At 50.4% G+C, this 21,179-nt stretch overlaps 1 protein-coding gene across 2 annotated transcripts in view; it reads right to left on the bottom strand.

Moving 5' to 3' along the window:
* Window positions 1–1,374: 1,374 nt before the first annotated feature.
* MAP2K1 (mitogen-activated protein kinase kinase 1) overlaps window positions 1,375–21,179 on the bottom strand; it is a 79,628-nt gene continuing 59,823 nt past the window's right edge. For both annotated transcript variants that reach the window (XM_047739199.1, XM_047739200.1), the window contains exons 6-11: window positions 9,310–9,434; window positions 7,138–7,339; window positions 5,760–5,824; window positions 3,178–3,239; window positions 2,743–2,788; window positions 1,375–2,400 (exon numbers count right to left, since the gene is read on the bottom strand). In XM_047739199.1, coding sequence (XP_047595155.1) covers window positions 2,287–2,400; window positions 2,743–2,788; window positions 3,178–3,239; window positions 5,760–5,824; window positions 7,138–7,339; window positions 9,310–9,434 — 614 coding nt within the window. In that variant the 3' untranslated portion in view covers window positions 1,375–2,286. The remainder of the gene's footprint in view (window positions 2,401–2,742; window positions 2,789–3,177; window positions 3,240–5,759; window positions 5,825–7,137; window positions 7,340–9,309; window positions 9,435–21,179) is intronic.

The following is a 21,179-nucleotide window of genomic DNA, read 5'->3' as shown; positions in this document are numbered from 1 at the left end:
AGAGAAGTTGGCTCTGAATTGTAGCTCTACCGCTAACTGGTTGCTTGTCTTAACTCTGCAGCTCTCAGAGTCCTGTGGGTAAAATGACAATATTCCGACAAGGTAGTATGTAAAAATCCAACTATTGTCGGTGTCTCAACAAGAGGAAGTCTAAGGGAGGGACTTGACAAAGGGAATGCAAAACAGCAAGACTGAGGCAGGTGACCTCATTCTTGAGAACAAGATCATTCTTGGTAAAAATTACTAGGAAGAAACCTCTTGAAATATGTAACACACATTTGCATGTAAATAGGGAATTTAAAACACCCCTCAAAAGACACTGAACACGAAAGCATTCAGATCCTGGTATTAGACTGCAGGTTACACCTTCCTCCTAAGATGAAGTTTGCACATTTTAACGAGACCTTCTTGGTTCATAACCTCTCCAGTAGCAAAAGACGTAAGTTGTGAGTCTTACACCTCAGTTTGAATGGATGTTGAAACACGTAGGTTACTGTTGACTTCGAACAGATGTTAGCCTCCTGGCAAGAGAAAACGGACTGGCCAAAGCTGCCGTGTACATACCACAAAGCGGTTTTTAACGTCCTGGCTGCCTTCCAAGCTCTAGGAGATCCAGAGTGGACCTACCTACTCAGGAGATTTACCCAGGTCCTGTTTTTAGTCTAAAAACAAAATGGGCCTTTTGTTTTTAAAGATGTGTTTATTTTGGTTTTCTATAACCTGCCCTCTTGAAGAAAATGAGGAAGGAGGTGCTGACCAGGCATCATCACAAGTATCTCAAGTTCTGAAAGTCACTTGGGCAGCAAAGGTCAGTGGGATATGGCTTTGTTTTCTGTGACTTCACTGCTACCTCACAGGCAGGACAAAGCCAGTATCAGGTCCATTACTCTCCAAGAAAGTGTAAAGAAGTCACTGGTAAAAGAGGGGAGAGTACTGCTCAGTGGAAGAGAGCAGCACAGGATTGGGTGTCCCAGGCAGAGGCTCCCACACCAGTCAGGCACGGCAAGCCAAGAGCAGTGTGCCCCTGGGAGCACACCGGTGACACTGCAAGCCCCACCTCGCCTACTGCTTTTCCCTGTGTTGAAATGGCAGGAAGAGATGGGATCTATTCACATGTCCATAGGAAAGGTAGCTGGAAGATTCACACATAAGTGGAGGAAAGGGCTGGACAAAGTCTAAAGCCTGGAATCACAGGAAGATCCATTAGTCCAGAGCACGGAACTTGTCCTCAGTGTGGCATTTCTGCCTTCCAGCCTCCTTCCTGTCTCCACCTGTGCCCTCACTATAAGGCTTGGCCAAATCGTCTGACTTTGTGTATGTGTATGTACCAGAGACACTGAAAATCCTACCACAAAAGTAGACATTTTTCCATCCTTTTAACTTGATAGTATATTTATTAGAATAAGAGATTAGATTTGTTAAACATCTGGACTGAAATGGTTAAAAGGATTTTCATACAGTTTTTAGGCACTATACACACTTGTTTACAATAGCATCAGTGCTTGGATTTGGGGAAAGAAATCTCATACATTTTAATGCCTTGATCCATTTGTAACATTCAAAGTAACCACCATTTTAGAAACACTAATTCAAAACTCAAAGAGACATAAACCACTAAATATCCCACATAATATATTTAAAAATAAATATAGAAATACAACCAGAAGTCTACAATCATCCCAGTAGACAGACTGGTGAAGCCCCAGCTATCATGGCAGTGAAGGGCTCTGGCTAGATTTTGATAGAAATTGCTTCATTCTACACCAAAAGCAAAAATATAATAACATGATATATACTTTCTGATGTTCTTTATCGTAGCAGCAAAGCATGCTTCACATGCACTGCCTGTGAAGGATCTTACAAGGCCCCTTCCTGCTCAAATGGAAGGTCTGCCTGGCAAGAATGCAGTACCACCAAGTGTCAGGATCCTGAAGATACAGGCAGCTAGCCAGTCACGGTGAGGAAAGAGCAGTGCAATTTTCAGTAAGTAAGAATGACTACCCACAGTCACCAAAGTTTCACTGTAATTCCACATTGCGCGTGTGTTGATCGACATACACAAAAATAGCCCCAAGCACAAAGCCAATCCACTTAGGGAGAGAACAGGAAGAATAAAGACAATAATATTAAAAATGACACAAATAGAATTTTGGCACATGCTGTGTTCTTCATCCCTTGTCATAGGTGAGATGCACGTCTGAACAGAGACAGGCACGGGCAAGAGGCCCGGAAGCGACATGGCACACCACTGGGCAGGGGACTCGCTCTCTACCACTTCCCACATACTTAGACGCCAGCTGCGTGGGTTGGTGTGCTGGGCTGGTTAAGGCCAATGGTGGAGCAGAGCCAACCTGCAAAATCCACTTCCTCCCCATCAGATCTCTTGATAAAGGCATGAACCTGTGTGCAGGGAAACGGAGAGTAAGTGGTGTTAAAAAACCTTAAAAAGAAAGGTCAAGAGTCCTGGGGCTAGAGCTTCGCTTGGAAGGTACCCCTGGAGCCCGTCCTGGGGCAGCAGTCAGGGCGCGCTAAAGTGGCCAGCTGCTGCCAGAAGGGCCCCCGCTTGGCCTTTACACTGCTGGGGGGACACAAGAGGCTGACGTTCAGGATCCTGCAGCCCCTGGGGCAGCAGGAGCACAGCAGTCAAGGCAGAGCAGGGAATGGGCTCAGGGAGTAGTGGGCAGATGACTGACCGAGAACAAACGAGTAATTTGTGTACAAATTGGAAATCCGTGGCCTTACCATGAGTTGCTTCAGATCTGCTCTCTCTGCTGGGTTTTTTATTAAGCTGAAAGAAAAAGATGATGTGAGAGAGACTGCCTGGCACTGGTTCCCACTCCAGTTACTTAACATTTACATGCCTGCCCTCCCCACGCCTTGTAGCTTCTGAGGGCCTGAGCCTTCTCCAAGGCCTTCCTGTTCAGCAGAGAGGCCTGCCTGCAGGTTAACAGATGCTTGCTGAATTAAACCACCCAAAGGCAACCTGCCAGTACCTGTAGAGCAGGTGCCAAAAGCAGCAGTTCTGACTACAGCAGTCAGACCAGTCCCTAAAGTCGGGGCACTCCGAAGTGCAGGGAAAAGGGCAGAGCTCTGCTCCCCCAAGACCGGGGGCTAGGGGGGTGGTGTGTATGTGACAAAACCAGCATAACTCTTCTAGAGAGCAAGTCGCAGACTTACCATTTATTCACAAAATCTTGAAATTCCAGACTGAACACTCCACTGGGCAGTTTTGGAGGAGGCTGCAAATACATGTCAAGACATAAGAAAGGCCTGGCTTCCTTCTCCAGCCATATTCTCCACCAGCTCCCTCCCCGCAGACCTCTGGGCAGCACTGCCCTTCTCCAGCCACGGGAGGACAGGGCTGGGGGGGCCGGGGGCTGCCTGCGGGGTCACCCAGGTGGAACCGCTGGACTCACAAAGCGCACTCAGAATTGGGGCCTGGTTAGTGCTCTGCCACTCACTTGTCTAGTGACTGAACAAATCACTGTTTCTCTGTGAGCCTGAGTTCATCCTCCTGTGAGATGAGCAGGGCCTCAGGGTCTCTGGGACCCTTTCCCACGGACACTGCCAACTGTAAACCTTGGAGTGTGGCATGGACACACACCAGCAATTACTAGCGGCAGCAGCTATAGTGGGGCTGTGCGGACGTAGCCCAGGCCGGTCAGCACTATGCATGTCCCAGAAGCTACCTGAAGAGTAATAAAATGTGTCTCCCTTTTCTGAGCCCCGAAGAAAGGGTGCAAGATGGATAATAAAACAGTAGCAGACAGAAGGCTGGGTCTGCAAGACCAGCCAGGAATGCAGCCGTGTGCAGGCATCAGCGCGAGGACACGGGGTACGCAGTAGAGGCCACGCAGGGTCACTGGGACAGAGCCCTGGAACAGGTGGCTCATGCACTGCACCCTCACGTGACCCGTGCCGGGTCTGAGTGGAGCTCCAGGAGCCGACTCCAGACCGTGCCCGAGAGGTCGCTGCTTCGATGTGCAGCCCAGATAAGCAGGCGAGCTGACACTGAAAAGCAGACACTGCCACTGCCTAGAAAGCCCTGCCTCTCCCCGGCCCAGGCCTTACCGGCACAGCAAGTCAGCAAGCCTCATCTGAGTCAGGGACTCAACGTCCCAGCTCTCAGGCCACCCTGGAGAGCGTCATGCCTGCTGAGGTAGAGGGAACACTCAAGGAGAGACGGAGAGCTTGGCCTCCTGAGGCCAGGCTAGTAGGATGGGGGCAAAGGGGTGACAAAGCAGAGGCCGTGAGGCTCCTGCACCTGCTGCCGTGCAGCCCAGCGGCCTGGGACGTGTGGCTGGTAAAGACGGAAGAGCACTAGGTGGGAAGGACCTGAGCTACTTTTCATCCTGGAGCCTGAGCTTTCTCACCTGTGTGAAGAGGGTAATGAAGCCAGCTGCGCACCCCTCCCCCAAGGCAAGCAGGGCCCAGCAGGAGACTGGCAGCGGCTTACGGGGCCAGCTCCTCCCTTAATGTGGTTCCCCCCACCACCCTACCCAGCACCCAGCTCAGATCCCAGCAGTAGAGGGTGGCCTTCGCGAACACCACAGACACAAGGCACTTAAGCAGCCAAGGTCACATCCTGAACTTCTGTTCCATGTCCCAGGGTGCTTGGCATAAAGCTGGACAGTAAGGAGAGGTTAGTTAACCTCCCTGGTCGGTGATTTATTAACTGCTGGAGGGAAGCAGGATTTCCCTGTTGAGTTTGTAAGGGACAAGGGGACCTTTCTGAGGTCTGGTTTTAGAGCACAGTAGGAATATGAAAAGTCACTCTGCTAGTCTGAGGAAGAAGAGCACAGGGCCATGCCTTTGACCGTGCACCCCAGCAGCTTCCCCAACATCACAGAACTGGTCGTTTCTCACCCACTCTCCATGCTGCCCCTGAGGCAGCTGTGCTGGCCTTGCCACCCAACATCCCGTCCGGAAGCCCTGCTCCTCCAGCCCTGCCCCACCCACCCCTGCCACACCGCTTCCCACTCCCTCTAACCCAGGTTGGAGGACTGCTGGTCCTTCTCTTCCATCCTCTGTCCTCTTTTCACTTAAACCTACTGGTGTAGGTGTTACACAAACAATGTGTTCTTTGCATTAAAGTCAGTCAGCAGCAATAAGCCAAAAGAAACTTCCGTCACCCCAAGAAAACCACTGTTTCCTAATTTCCAGACTTCATATGCACATACATGCATAGATTTTTTTCATAAAGACTTTTTAAAGAATTGACCACAGTATACATAGTACTTTGTAGTATTTTCCACACAGTCTATAGTGAATATCTTCCATTTCTACACTGTCATTTTTTTTTTTTTTTTTTTTACACCTACTGGTTTTTAAAGGCACTTACCAGAGAAAACCTTACCCTACAGGGATGTATGTATTTGCCTTTCCTCCCAATGGAGCTAGTGGTCTTCGCTACCAGGGACTTCTGTTTTCCCACCTGTGGACCCCGCCTCATCCCCACCTTCAGCCCACAGTGCCCAGCCAACAGTAAGTGCACAGGAACTGCCTGATGAATGCAGCCGCAGGCATGACGTGCGCACACTGGGGGCTCCTGACTGAGAAAGGGACAAACTCAGAGCTACCCAAGGCTGTTGCCTGGGGAAGGGACACCTGCCCCCCACTCCAACAGCACGATGCCCCATGAGAAACCCTCAGGGCCCAAGAAGCCCCACTGTGCGAACAACTAACAAGAATCCCAATCAAATTAACTGTTTGCTTAAGAGAAGCAAATACAAAGGTCAAAGAAACCATGCAGCACTTACCTCGTTGACTATGTAATCCAGCAGTTCAAAAATCGCCATGGGAGGTCGGCTGTCCATTCCATAAGCTACATATTTCACAAGAAAAAAGAAAACACTTCTCAGAAAAATAAGTTATTTGTCAACATGAGGCTAGGGATTGGAGCATGGGTCCTGGGGACCGGAACAGGGTCATGGATAATAAGCAGAGACACAGATAAGGCCGAAAAACAGAGCGGACCAGCAGAGGCCACAGAGTTGGTCAGCCAGGGTAGGATTCTGGGCTCTCCCACCCCCCAGGTCTAGGACCTCAAGCAAATCCACTGACTGCTGAGAATGGACTCTGCTACAGTGGGGATGGATAATCATGCCTGCCCTTCTTCCCTTCCTTACATTGAGAGAGGAGAAAATGAAGTAATAACTAAGTAACTCAAGGACTGTTTTAGTTCTCCCTGAACTGGGGTCTCTTCCTTCTATCCTCCAGAGTCCCAGTCCAGCCTCAAAGGCCACAGCCACAATCCCTCCAGTGACCCACCACCATCAGCTATCCCTGCCTTCCTCTATTTCTCCCTTCATATATGCCCTCTCCTATGAGGGCCTCCCAGGGACAGATACCAGGTCATCCTGGTCACAAATGTCCCAGCAGGAAGTACATCAGAAGATGGTGGCTGGGCCAGGATCTTCCAAATACCAGGTTTAATTCTCAGGATGCATGATCAGAGAGGCAGGCCGTGCTGCACAGCGCTCAGCACCTAGGACTCCGGCTTGGCCACTTATGGTGTGCAGTCTTGACAAGCCAGGCACTTTGTGCCTCAGTTTCTTTGACTCTAGAGGTTATAATAGTGTTCATACACATTCACTATTAAAATTATATAATACTCAGCAAATCCATGGAGACACAGAGTAGATCAGTGTCTACTGGTCCACTGGGGCTGGGGGGTAGGAAGAGACGGAAGTGATTGCTCATGGAAGTGAGGTTTCTTTTAGGGTGATGGACATGTTCTCAAATAACACAGTCATGATGGGTGCATAACATGAAGAATATACTAAAAACCACTGAAATGTACACTTCAAAATGTGCATTTTATGTTGTATGAATTCTATCTCAAAAAAAAAAAAAAAATCTACCTAAAAAAAAAAAAAGTCACGGTTTTTAAAAATCAGACAGCACCTATAAAGTGCTAAATACCATGCCAGGAACACAGCCAACACTCAACAGAGGGGGAGAAGATGTTGCTAGTAACAATAATCTAACACCCACCTGGAGACCTCTGCCTGCTCTGCCTCCCGCCCCAGCCCAGCATCCAGAGACAGGCAGGCAATCTCGGAAGAATATCCAGCGAATCAGCCCTCCCGAAACCCAAGCCCCCAGTCCAAGAGGGGGCCACACCAGGCCACTCACAGCTGAGGGGCCTTCCAGGAGTCCTGGGTCTGGGTGGTGTCTCCGCCGCATCTCCCTCCACTGGGCACCCAAACACCAGCTCCAGCTCCTTGGCGTCTGGGGGAGGGATGGGATACCTCCCCACCGCCATCTCAACCAGAGACAGCCCCATGCTCCAGATGTCCGACTGCACCGAGTAGTGAGTCCCCTGGAGTCTTTCCGGCTGCACGAGAGACAGACACAGTTCTGATCACCTGTGAGCTAATCCGGGCCCGTGAGGCTGAGGGAGAGGCCCACCCCGTGGAGGCTCAAAGGGGGACCTCAGGCCTCCCTGCCTCTTTGAGGCCTGTGTGCACTGTAGGGAGTGGGCTGCCCTGCTTGGACTGGGCCCCAGCCCTGGATCTACTGATGCATTTTATCTTCTTTGGGACCTCCACTAACTGCTTTAATCTGGTCTCTGGCCTGCCTCCAACCACTGTGTTCAAATCCTACCTGGGTCCCATGGCTCTGACCCATGCCTCCTCCCGGCCCTCAACTAACAGCCTCCGGCCTGCCTGGACCCCAGCTGCCGCTTCAACTGTACCCACAGTTTTGCCCTGCCTTGTCACTGTCTTGGACATGCAGGGTAGCTGGTTCAAAGCCCAGCCTGCAAGGCTCATCTTGTCACCTGGGTGTGGAACATGCTTCCAGAACATGGGTCATGAACGAATTGTGCGGTGGGTCGAAAGAACAGTGGCCTTGAGAGTCAAGAAAGTTGAGCTCTAAGACCAGATCACCACAGACTCACTGACTGTCCTTGGACAACATGGAACAGTAGAAAAGGCAAAGGATCTGGGGTCAGGTTCAAGTCCCAATTCTGTGACTTATAAACTATGTGATCCTGAGCCTCAATTTCCTTCATCTATAAAGTGGAGCTGATGAAGGTGGTGGTGAGGACAATACGGACATCAGAAAACATCCGCTCTCCTAACGGGGTTACTGAGAAGGCCAAACCCAATGGGACCAGATGTTAGATGTCACAAAATGCTATACAAATAAGGGCTGTTACTGGCAGGAAGAGTTAGGGGGGAATGTACATATTACTATACAAAGCATTATTTTTATCCAGCATTAACTGAAATAGCACATGTATTTCAAGAACTCCACAAAAAAAAATCTCATCCTGACCACTGTATGTGTTTTTGGACATCATTAATATCTCCCATAGGAATTTTCACTAACTCAAACACTGGACTATTTTGGAACTGACCATGTAACCACAAACACCTAAACCACTAACCCTGATCAACGGGTCCCAGGGCCTGCTGACAGATTTTGAACTTTGCAGCGGCAGGTGAGTGGCCCAGAACACTAGCTGCTCAGTTCTTAGACACTGAGGGAAGAACCTGAAGAGCCCTGTTTCATGTTTCTGAAAGACTGTGTCACTCGAGTGGAGGGGGCGGAAATGTGGGTCAGCACTGTGCCAGTCATGTGGACATGGCTGCCCAGGTGGGGGCAGGGGACGGGCGAGAAGGAATGAGGATGTGGGCATCAACTTCCACACATGGAGGCCGGAAGCAGGTGTGGAATCGGACCCAAAGGGCAAGTGAAGGTGTGCTGAGCACAGGGGACTAACTGGCAAGGAGACCTGGCTTTCAGTCCAGGCTCTGTATCTGCCTTTCCTCATCTCTAAAATGGGAGCGATAATCTGCTCTTCATGGGGCAACCACACAGATCAGATGAGCTCACTCAAGGATGTGGAAGAGAACTCAGAAAACACCCTGTGTGCCAGGATGCCCCAGCCTCTGCCTCCCCACCAGATTAATCCATGCCTGGATCTCCACGGAGATCCCCACTCACCCAGAGTCACATCTCCCCCTTTCTGAATCCTTCTCTGGAGCACACTAGCCAACTACCACCTGTTCAGTCAACCAAACATTAGCCTACTTGCCAAGCACTCCACGGGCACCTACCACATGCCAGCCCCTAGGGACAACTGAGACCCCCCCCCCCCCACAGTCCTATCCCTGCCCCTGTGAAGCTTGTGGCATGGGGGTGAGAAGAGAACATGCCGATGCAGCCACTGATGCCTCCTCCCTCATTTCCTTCTCCTCCCCGCCATCATCCAGCCCCTGGCACCATGGGGGAAGCTACCCGCTTGGCTCCTATCCCCACCAGGCAAGATGCTGGAGAAACGGAACCCACTGTTCATACCGACATGTAGGACCTTGTGCCCACGAAGGAGTTGGCCATGGAGTCGATGAGTTGCCCACTGACCCCAAAGTCACAGAGCTTGATCTCCCCACGGGAGTTCACGAGGATGTTGGAAGGCTTGACATCTGCAGGGGAGAGAACACGGAAAGGTAGGGAGTTGACACGGGTGGACTGGGGAGGGAGAAGGGTCAACATTCTCCAGACAGTCCAGCCCTGACCATAAGTCCAAGCACCTGTGACCATCACAGAGCCAGCCCCTGGCTTGCAAACGCTGGACACCAAGGTCTCTTATGCCCCCTTATTCAGGGTTTGGGAAATGATTCTCAGGAGAGGAAATGGCCACCTGTTGTACAAGCAGGACAGAAAGGCAGCAGATTCCCACTCTGAGAATCCGAATTTGAACACATGACCCATAGGAGGTAGTCAGTTATTACGAATAATCAAGATTTCAAACTTCATTGCTTCAATCACCCTTACTGGCAAGACTGAATATCTATGATTGGATCATGAGGCGGGAAGAAAAATACAACTAATAAAACCTGTATGCTTGCTAAGGCTACAGACCAGAGACTAAAGGGAGATGGGATGGGGGCAGGAGTTTCAATGCTTGACCTTGATACCAAGCATAGAGCATCATTTTCTGAATACGTGTGGCAGAGGCTGGGAGTGAGGCCTTATGATTGCCTTTCTCGGAAGTGATTTCCCAAACAGCCTACAGAGCTGAGGCCCACTGTCAGTCAAGGAGAGCCCCTCGCTGCCCTACTGGGGCCAGGCAAGGCAGTGCCTCCAGAATCAGCCCCAACCCCGTCCCTGCACTTGGACCCTCCCCACTTCCCACCGGCTGCCCCCATGACTACTAGTTCATCAGCCTTTCCCTTTGCAGAGGGAGGTTAACTTTCAAATGTTTTTCTTTCCCCACTTCCCCTGATTCAAACCACTGCCCTGTCAAGTGGGCAGAAGAGTCCAGTGTTCTCATTTACAGGTGGGGAGATGAGGCTGGGACTTGGTAAAAATCACCAGGCCAGGGTTCTGTGGGCAGACATCAGCAGTAGGAGCCACGCAGTACGCAGGTCATACCCAGGAGCAAAGCATAAACCAGACAGACAGTCTTTGACAGAAGTAATAGAGACACTATTACAGAAATTATAGAATATCTGGAAAATAGAGGAAAAAAAACAATCCCCATAAGCCAAAACTGCTAGAACCACTATTCCCATTTTATTATTTTTCCCTTCAATACTCAGATGAATGCACTGACAGGAACACTTCTGAGATCTGGCAGGTTCAGTTCCAGGCCACTACAATAAAGTGAGTATCACAATAAAGGAAGTCAAATAATTTGTCTGGGTTTCCTGGTGCATATAAAGGTTATGCTGGGACACCTGGGTGGCTCAGTTGGTTAAGCAGCTGCCTTCAGCTCCAGTCATGATATCAGGGTCCTGGGATTGAGCCCCAGGTGGGGTGACGGGAGCTGGGGAATCCCTTCTCAGCAGGGAGACATCTGCTTCTCCCTCCCCCTCTCCTTCTGCTCCCCACCCATGCTCACTCACTCCCAAATAAATTTATGTTTTAAAAGTTATGTTTACACTAGATGGTAGTCTATTAAGTATACAGCAGCATTACGTCTTTTAAAAAAAAGATGTACAGGGGCGCCTGGGTGGCTCAGTGGGTTAAAGCCTCTGCCTTCGGCTCAGGTCATGATCCCAGGGTCCTGGGATCGAGCCCCACATCGGGCTCTCTGCTCGGCGGGGAGCCTGCTTCCTCCTCTCTCTCTGCCTGCCTCTCTGCCTACTTGTGATCTCTGTCAAATAAATAACTAAATAAAATCTTTAAAAAATAAATAAATAAATAAATAAATAATTTAAAAAAGATGTACATACTTGAATTTAAAACGTTATTGCTAAAAAGTGCTAACTATGGTTAACCTGAGCTTTCGGCAAAGTATAATCACTGATCACAGATCACCGTAACAAATATGATAATGAGAAAGTTTGAAAAATTCAAGAATTACCAAAATGTGACCAAGAGACATGGAGGGAGCAAACGATGTTGGGAAAATGGTATGGACTTGCTCAACACAGGAATGATGCAAACCGTCATTTTGCAAAAAGTGCAGTATCTGCAAAGCACAATGAAATGCTACATGCTTGTATTTATCCTTAAACAGTTTCTAACAAGTCTTTGTAAGTTTCTTTCCAAGGGTAAAGTGGGAAAAAACACCACAAAAACACCCTCTCCTGGGGCACCTGGGTGGCTCAGTGGGCTAAGCCTCTGCCTTCGGCTCAGGTCATAATCTCAGGGTCCTGGGATGGAGCCCCACATCGGGCTCTCTGCTCAGCAGGGAGCCTGCCTCCCCCCATCTCTCTAACTGCCTCTCTGCCTACTTGTGATCTCTGTCAAATAAATAAATAAAATCTATTAAAAAAACAAACAAACAAAAAACCCTCTCCTATTCCAGTAGGTCCTTTCCCTTGAGCCTCCCACCTCAGCCCCATTCCCGCTCAAGCGCCTCTGTGCTCACCACCCCCCTCCACCAGAGGGCCTCACCACTGTGGGCCAGGAGCCAGGACTGTAACCAACATGCACCAGGGGCTCCAAAACCCTTGTGACAGAATGGCTCTGAACTCACCGTGAACACACACGAGCACTCAGAGCCACTGGTGTGGTCCTCCCAAGATCCAGCCCTCACCATGGCACAGGACATGAGACCTTTCCCAACCCCTGGCACCCTCCCTGTGTCTCCTACATACAGACTTCTAGAATGCAGGCATCAGAAGTAACGTGAGAGGGAATCTGGCTTCTCCCCTTCAGTCTAATGCCCAGAGGGGTCTAGGAACCTGGCCCAGGTCCCACAGCAGAAACTGGGTGCAGCTGGAACCAGAAAGTCAGACCTCTGATACCTAGGCCTGTCCTCTTCTCGCCCACCCCCCTGTCACATGACCCAACTCTACTCCCCTCAGCCACTTCCTGTCGTGTAGCCTCCTGCACAACCCCTTCAAACACACTGGTTAATAATGTTCAGGATACAGTGGGCTCCGTGGAGTGGTAGGACAGAGCTGGGGACAGATAGCTGGGAGATGGCGCTGTGGGGACAGCACACACCGGACACTCCAACACTTGCCACCGGATGCCCCAGCCCTTCACTCCTGTGCCTCCTTCACCTCCCAAATGTGCCCAAGGCAGGTTGGGCCTTTTTCTCAAGTCGAAGAGCACCCCTGGCTAAAGGGACCTGTATTCAAATCCCTGCCCTGCCTGCCCTCCCACCCCCTCCGCCCCCCTCCACTTGCAGCCTTGAGCAGGTCCCTCTGCAGCCCTGGCACCCACCCGCCTGTCAGTGCCGCGGTGCTAATAGTCACGGCGCTTGTGACCTCACCCGATGGTAACCAGGACCGACCTGGTGCAGGGTGGGCATTTACATGGCACACAGCACCCCTGCCCCTTACAGGACAAAGGATTCTTTGACAGGCGACCCTCCACAATGAGCACGATGAGCAGTTCATGGCACCAGAGCCCTGCTTCCTCCCTCCCCAACAGAGGGCAGCCCCCACCCACCTCCACCCGAGCTTTTTCTTAAGATTTTATTTACTTATTTGAGAGAAAGAGAACACAAGCAGGGGGAGCAGCAGAGGGAGAGGGAGAAGACGACTGCCCGCTGAGTAGGGAACCCGATGCAGGACTCGATCCCAGAATCCCAGAACCACAACCTGAAGGCAGCCACTTAACCACCTGAGCCCCCCAGGTGCTCCCCACCCACTCTTCCTTCCTCTGCTGGCTCAGAGGTTCTCTCCAGGCCTCAGATGCTGCTCAGGAGTGGCCACATGGCCTCTGTCACTGCTGGGATCTGATTTCTATTCACATGGCAAGCAAGCCTCTTTTTCTCCAAACTTATGTAACACGGCTTTCCTCCATCCCTGGCTGTCAGCTCCGGCCTCCCCCACCACCAGGGAAGGAAACTGCCTGGGAGGCTGCAGAGACCATGGGGGATGGGCCGAGGAGCGGAGGGAAATCCTGAGGGCTTTTCCCTGCCTGGACCACACCCTGGGGCCACAGGCAAGGCACACAGCCCTGCTTGGTGACCTGGAAGGGCAGACAAGAAGCTGCTTGCAGACCTGGGCCTTGAAATCACTCAACTCCAGAGCAAGCGGCTGAGCCCCCAGGCCAATGCATGCTTCCCCTGGCGGCCCACACCCCATCAGGCTCTTCTCTGGGGGCAGAAGAGGTCCATGTCACCCAAGTCCAGACAGACTGTTTCCTCCGCCTATCATCATCCCCCCACTTTGCTCTCCACAATGGCCGCCCTCCCTCCTCTGTCCTGTGCTCACTGTCCTTCTCTGGCAGGACGGCCCCTGCCTCTCAGCTGGTCTTTCCCAGCCTGCCACTGCTCTGGCCTTACCTCCCCAGCTTCCTGCTATGACCCAGGCCCCAAGCTCAGGCCTGCCCCCCTAACTGTGCTGGTCCCTGCAGGTGAACCATGCACCTTTCCCACTCACCCTCCCCTCAGCTTCCCGGGTGCCGAGTTCTTCTGCATCCCCTTCCTGTCCTGCTCCTGGAGCCCTGGGAGGCTTGCTTCATCTTGCTTCCCCCCCCACAGCTTTCCCAGCAGCAACCGCAACCACTGCTGAAATCACAGGCCCAGGTCCCCTCTGCTTCCCAAGGCCCTTTCTCGCCCCCAACATCAGGAGGGCGAGGCCGGGAGGAGCCCCAGGACCTGGTGGGCTAGGCTGCATTGTGAAGGAAGCATCCAGCATCCATGAGGCCCCCAGGCTGACAAGCTACCCCAGGAAACCTATGAGAGGTGAAGGTTTGTGGCCCTGATCCTGCTCAGCCCCCACAACAATGAGAACAGGTAAGCCCTTTTTCAAACACAAACAAGGAGGTTTTATGAAACCTTTTAGTTTTTCATGAAAAAACTAAGTGGATGAAGTATTTTCTTCTCTCCTATTTTCTGCCCCAGAGATAACTACTGTGCAAAGCCTTCTGATTCTTCCCCCCAAGAGCAAATGATTTTAACTTAATTTCTGAGCATTCTCTACCCCTGTAAAACAAAGGGTTTGGATTAAATAATTCAGTGGGTCACTGGGTTATTCTATAAACACTTACAACTGAGCTATGAGTAAAAAGGGACCCAGTTCCTGTCCGTGTCCTCAAGGCCATCACCACTAGGGGAGACAGAACACGGAAAGTAACAAGAACATGTGCCTGTGGGTATGATGGTAAGGGCAAGGAGAGAGGGATGATCAGGGCACTGGGGACTGTGCCCTGAATTCTCCCAGCCAGCCAGGCTCAATGCCAGCCTGACTAGTGGGCAAGGTCCTTCGCAGGCAGATGGAGCAAGGAGAGGGTCAGCCCACCAAAGGGTACTATATTCGAGGAACCTCCTTTTGTTTGGCAGAGAAGACTATTACAGGAATCTGCATTCCCTATGGGGGCGGGGTTGGGGACACAAGATGGAAGGAGACGGGGCACGAAGGAACAGAGGGCAGAGATGCAAGGGAGGGACTGGGGAGCACAGAAGCAAGAGGAGGAAGAGGAAAGAAAAGAGAGCTCCGGAGAAGCAAACCGAGTGACCCCTGGAAGCCACACTCTGGCTCATCTGTGACAAAGGCTAAAACCAAAAGGGAGAGGACTTTGGATAAGTGAGGGAGTCAAAGGTTAAAGAAACAGAGGCAAAGAGATTTTTAAATGGTTCCTTTCGGCCTCAAATGACCTCTTCTTAGCAACACCAGCAGATCCCTATTAACCCTTCTCTAAAGGTGAAGAAACAGAAGGGAAAGGTGGCTGGCCCTGGTATGTCAAATAATGGTCTCCACAGAGCCACCTCCAGTTACCTTATCCATGACCTCAGGGATCCAATTAAAGAGCAAAGATAATTAACATTCAGAGAGAATCCCAAACCTTTCAGTTAGCCATGAACTGTAACCTTCTGCTACCCAACCTTCCCAAGAGCACAGCTTTCCCCCCTCGCTGCCTTCCCCGAGCAAAGGAGGACGGATGTGGCTGCAAGGCTAGGGTGGGGGGATGGGGCGGGTGAGCCCAGGCCTGGGAAGACCCCACAAAAGCTCTGGTTCCACGAAGACCTCCTATGCCAGGGCTTTTAAATACACAGGCCTCTCTAATCCTCACAACAATGGGGAGAAGCAAGCCCCATACACCCCTGTGTACAGATGAGAAACACAGAGGCCCAGAGTCAGGGAGCCGTCTGTCAAGATGACACATGAAGCCAATGGCAGAGGCTACAGTAGCACTCAGGCTCTTCATTATCCGGAGCCTCGATAATTAAGCTCTAAATGACAGGGCAAATGTTGAGCTGTACTCCAAAGTTCCAGAAAAGTCCTTATTCAGGTGCAGGGGACAGTGGTCAGAAGGTACAAACTTTCAGTTGTAAGAGAAATCATCCTGGGATGGAACGTACAACAAGGTGACTAGAGTTAACAATACGGGACCGTACACCTGGAAGCTGCTAAGACAGGACATCTTTTTTCTCTCCACCCAATCTGGGGCTCAAACTCACAAGCCCAACATCAAGACTTGCGTGCTCTACTGACCGAGCCAGCCAGGGAGCCCTCCAAGGACATCTTAAAAGTTCTCATCACAAGAAAAATAAATGTAGTCATGTCACAACGAAGATTAGCTAAACTTACTGCGGTGATCGTTTCCCAAAAGATGCACCCATCCCATCGGCAGACCGCACACTCAAAACACAATGTTCTAGGTCAATCTTATCTCAATTTTTTTAAAGTGGTTGGGCAAGGGGAACACTCACGTTATAGACATAACAAGCTCTATCTAGGAATGTGATCTGACTTTGGGATCGACAAATCCTTTAAGTCTGGCAGTGAGAAAAAAGGCTTCTCTGCTCCTGGTGAGGAAGAGTTCACTTCCTTCTCCCGCTCTGGGAAGGTCCCGCCTGCAGAAATTTGCTAAAGGGGAACCCGAGGCTGCTTCCTACCTCCTTTCATTAGTTTTGAAGTGCTTTCATTTTCTACCTTTGTGCACCCCTTTCTGCAAATTCAGTGTTCATCTCCGGACCCAAAAGGCACGCAAATGTTAACAATTAAATGAGACATTACTGGGAGCGTTCTATATCCATTTTTCTCTTTCAGAATTTGGTTTTCATTAGTACATGCCATTCTAAGAAATTATCAACATTTTTAAAACAGGATGTAACAAAAGCCACAGCAAAAGGTATAGGGATTATACTCAAGAGGATGGCGGGGGGGGGGGGGGTAAGAGACAGCAAAAGGAAAAGAAAAAGGGGAAAGGCAGTCATGGGAAAAGCTGATTCTTAGTCTCTTATTTTCAATGAGCCCTTAATAATAATTGACAGAACAGCCCCATTTTACAGACAGAGAAATCAAGGCTTAAAGAAATGTCCCTTCCCAAAGATCACAAAGTAACTTTTCCATTAAAAGAGAATGCCTCTGGGTGCCTGGGTGGCTCAGCTGGTTAAGCATCTGCCTTCGACTCAGGTCATGATCCTGGGGTCCTGGGATTGAGTCCCGCATAGCATCGGGCTGCTTGCTCAGTGGGGAGCCTTCTTCTCCCCTTGCTTGTGCAAACCCTCTTGCTCACTCTCTTTCAAATAAATAAATACATAAAATCTTTTTTTTTTTTAAGATTTTACTTATTTATTTGACAGAGAGATCACAAGTAGGCAGAGAGGCAGGCAGAGAGAGAGGAGGAAGCAGGCTCCCTGCCGAGCATGACCTGAGCCGAAGGCAGCGGCTTAACCCACTGAGCCACCCAGGCGCCCCCATAAAATCTTTTTTAAAGAGAGAGAGAGAAAGAAGAAGAAGGAAGAAAAGAAACTGCCTTCAAGCACACATTTCCCTTTGCAGGATGCAGGCCAATTCAGAGGCCAGGCAATCTGTGGTCTATCACAAAGCCAATCACCCACCTGCAGGCAGGAAAACAATGCTGACTTGGATGCTTAGCATCCACAATTCAAGAAAGGGAAATTAGCTAAAAAGACCTGTTCTGACCTGCTGAAGGCTAACTTGCTCAGCAGCAGGACGGGGGGGAGAAAAGACACTGGAAAAAGGAAAAGTAGAGAGAGCCGGAGATCTGCTCGTTTTTAAATACCAAGTGAGAGAGAATTTCTAGTAACATCACTGTATTTATGGTAGCCAAAACTCCACCAAAGTAAGGCACAACCGTGGCACCTGGGTGGCTCAGTTGTTAAGCAGTGGCCTTCAGCTCATGTCATGATCGGGGGTCCAGGGATCAAGAGCCATATCAGGCTCCCTGCTCGGCTGGCTCCCAGCCTCACGCCGAGATGTACCACTAGATGACATGGTCACTCTGTGGTGCGGGGCCGCAGAAGCTGGGCTCCATCCTGAGCTACAGTTAATGACATCTGCTCTTCGCTTGATCACCTGACTTCTGACTCAGGCATGCTCTCCTGGGCCCATGGTCCTCCCTCAAGAAGATATCTGTAACTGAGGAGAGTGCTGGTCCCAGCCCCAGGCTTCCCTTAGAAATGAGGCTTTGTGACATGAGAAGGAACATGACACAGCTCTTCCAGGACCCTCAGCCTGGCCCAACAGGACTCTCCTAAAGGGATCAGGTACAGCCTTGAGGCACAGGCTTGGGCCTGATGCTCCCTTGCACCACAGCCGGCTTGGGACCAGTCCCTGGGTAAGTCTTCTAACCCCTCTCCCCCTTCCCCATCTGAATGTACTACACCTGCCCTTGGCTCTCCAGGGGCTTCCCAGAACAAACCCTGACCACATCCCCCTGTACCTGTTCCCCTCTCCCCCCACCGAGCTACTGTCCTGACCCACACTTTCTCTTACTAGACCATGCCAACGGCCTCCTAACTGACCTCTCCCCCTTCCAGGTCATCTTAGCCACAACAGCCAGGGCTCTCTTCTTCAAAGGATAGCTCACCTGACTTTCCTGTGTAGGACCCCTCCTTTGTTCTCCGCTGCCTAGGACAATGTCCAGCTCCTGGGCAGGACCGTGGAGAACCCCCTTGAGTGCTTCAAGCATCCCTTACCGGACTCCCACCACTTGCCATCAGGAACCCTAGACAACCCAAACAACTTGCTATTTCCTGTGTTTTCTGCCTTGGTGCCACGATCCTGGGCTCCGCTCCACCTGGTATTCCTTTCCCGGATGCTGCCACCTGTGTATCATCTCCCTGCTGTAAAGCTCGGCACACATGACACCCCCTCCACAGTGCTTCCCCCAGGGGACTGAGGAAGCACTCTCCCTCCTCCAGCAGCCCATCTGCCTCTCCTGAAGAGCTAAGAGACACTTATCTGGAGCCATCATCCATCACTGTGGGTCTAGCAGCTGAGGTAATTCTAGAGAGAACGTGACTCACATTTCTCACCAAGAGACCAGCATACTGGATTCTAGCTACTAATTAGCCACTGTCTGTTTCTCTCCATCTGTAAGGTAGAGCAGTCTAGAGCGAGTTCAAAGGAATCGGTTATTCCCGTAAATTCACTGCCCCCCCCCGAGGCTGTCACCACATGATTGGTGGATAAGACTGGCCAGCAAAGGAAGCAGGAGCGCAGCCCGGCCACTTCCTGGACTCCCGGGACAGCCTACAGATGGAGGCCACGGGACACACCCTTGCCACCCAGACAGGGACTGTCATGGGTACAGAACCCTGTGTGCAGCCTCAGGGGCCACTGTGAAACTTTGTGCTCAGGGAAGCCTGGCAGGATACCAGAAGAGGACCAGCAGGTAGGACAGTGTCTGCCAAGGATCACAGAAGAAGCCATTCAGAAACTCACCACAGGTGAGTCTGCCACAAACAGCTTGCAAAATGACAACAACCAAAAACATATTTGGGCCACTTCTGATCTTGCCTATCAGTGCCGACAGCGACAGGAAGACGTCAGGGGTCTAAACCCTGACCCTGGCTGAGGACATGGTTCCTCCAGGGACTGTTGCTAACACACCCACAACGTGCTCTGGAGACCTCAGCTGTCCCCAGGACTGAGATCCAAAAGCACTCTTGAAGTCTCGGCAGAAGACTTAACTCTCACTCAGACCTGACCGCTCCCTAGGCAATAAGGAACTTGCCCAGAGTACCCTCCCAGCAGGAGGGCCCCCAGTACAAACTACTCTAGCTCTGAAGAGAGCCACTGGCCGTGCACCCCCCTGAGAAATCAAGGCTGGCTGTGCGGGGGCACTGCGGGCCAGGGTCCTCATCCAGCACAGCATATCATGATGAGACAGGCACACTGCCCCATCTGACTGAAGGAAAAGAAAAATGAGTTGAGGCAACATTTAAAACTATTCTTGGCATTTATTGATCTTCACTAGCCAGCAACTCCGAGGGAAAAACAATTTATGGGCTAAGCTGTATGAACTGTCTATCACTTTAACTTACATAATGTTTCTTCAGAGTCTCGATCAAAATAAGACCTTGATTAGTGGAGCAGGCTACGAAAAACAGGCTGGAAACACAAATCACTGCTTTAAGTGGCATGAAGTGGAGCTACATCCTTAGGACCCGACCTTCTACCCTGGAACTCAGCCTAACCACAGGAGCCAGCTTTTACATGCACCAGACCTAGGAGCTCCTTCCACGGGGACTGGAAAAACTGCCTCAAAACCTTTGTGGTTAATTCCTTTCTGAGCTTCAGTATCAGGGAAAAACCCTCTCTCCTACCTACGCCATCCATGTTTTCACCAAGCACTCAAGGCTGAAAACCTTAAAGCTGAGTCTTGTGCTTAAATTCTAAAGTTTCCTCAATCGGGGAATTCATCTTCCCCTTAAAACTCAGTAGTCAGGAAGCTTTTTCTGACAAAGATCACAGAGCAAATATTTTTAGGCTCTGAGGGCCATACGGTCTCTTTCACAAGCAACCACTCACCTTTGCCATTATGGCACAAAAAGTCACGGAAAACACTTAAATAAGCACGCTATGTTCCAACAAAACTTCATTATGGACACCGAAATTTGAATTTCACACAATTATCACATGTCACAAAATTCTGAAAAGCAATTCTTGGCTTGCAGGCCCTACAAAAATAGGCAATACACCATATGTGGCCTGTGGGCCACCCGTCTACCCACCTCTGCTTAAATGTGTAATTACTGTTTTGATCTGTTAACAGTTTTTGTCTCTCTGACCCAGGGCTTAATCGTTATTTGTAGCGAAAAATAAATTTTCTTCCTAATTTGCTAGCTTTCAGCATCTGTTCTTCCTCCCCACCCTCCAGTAATCAACCCCCTCTTTTCTTTTGGGGTTTCTGCTAGGGAGTCAACCAAGAAGCCCCATCTATCTCGCCAGGGGGTGGGCTTATAATCCCAGATGGCCAACCAGACTACGCTAGCCCCTGGAACACAGTGATTGGCCCAGTAGTGGGCGGGCACTGCTAGCAGAGCCAATCAGTGATTCAATCCCGCAGGAGAGGCAGATCTCTTTCTGGGGAACACAGTACTAATCCCCGGGGCTGGGGGCGTCTATGTTGCCCCCAGTGAAAAGATTCCAACTATACAGGGGGCCCACAACACGAGGCTTAAGGCCGAGGGGTAATAGGGTCCTAAAACTGTCATTTCAACCCCATGTTCATCCCTGCCTTCTAACAGGTAACCCACGCCAATACATACCCTCTTTTCATTAAGTAATCTTGCATTGGATTTCTGACACAACCAAAGAATCCTGACTAATTATATCACATCAAATTCTATTTGAAAGTTGGCAGGGTAGCGATTCATGCATAAAAAATGACACTGGCTGTGTTCCACCATGTATTTAGAGTCACTTTTCCCCTGTTAAACTCCAAGCTGCTGGAGGACACAATTCATTTCTGAGCCATCTTTATGCCCTCTGTAGTGATTCACTCAGTACCTTAAACTTGGTAGGTAGTCTATGAATATTATACAGATACTACTTTCCTTGGAT

Source organism: Lutra lutra, chromosome 7, assembly GCF_902655055.1.
Source record: "Lutra lutra chromosome 7, mLutLut1.2, whole genome shotgun sequence".
Taxonomy (NCBI): Eukaryota; Metazoa; Chordata; class Mammalia; order Carnivora; family Mustelidae; genus Lutra; species Lutra lutra.
The sequence above is the reverse complement of the archived record's forward strand: the minus strand, read 5'-3'. Positions and strand labels throughout refer to the sequence as shown.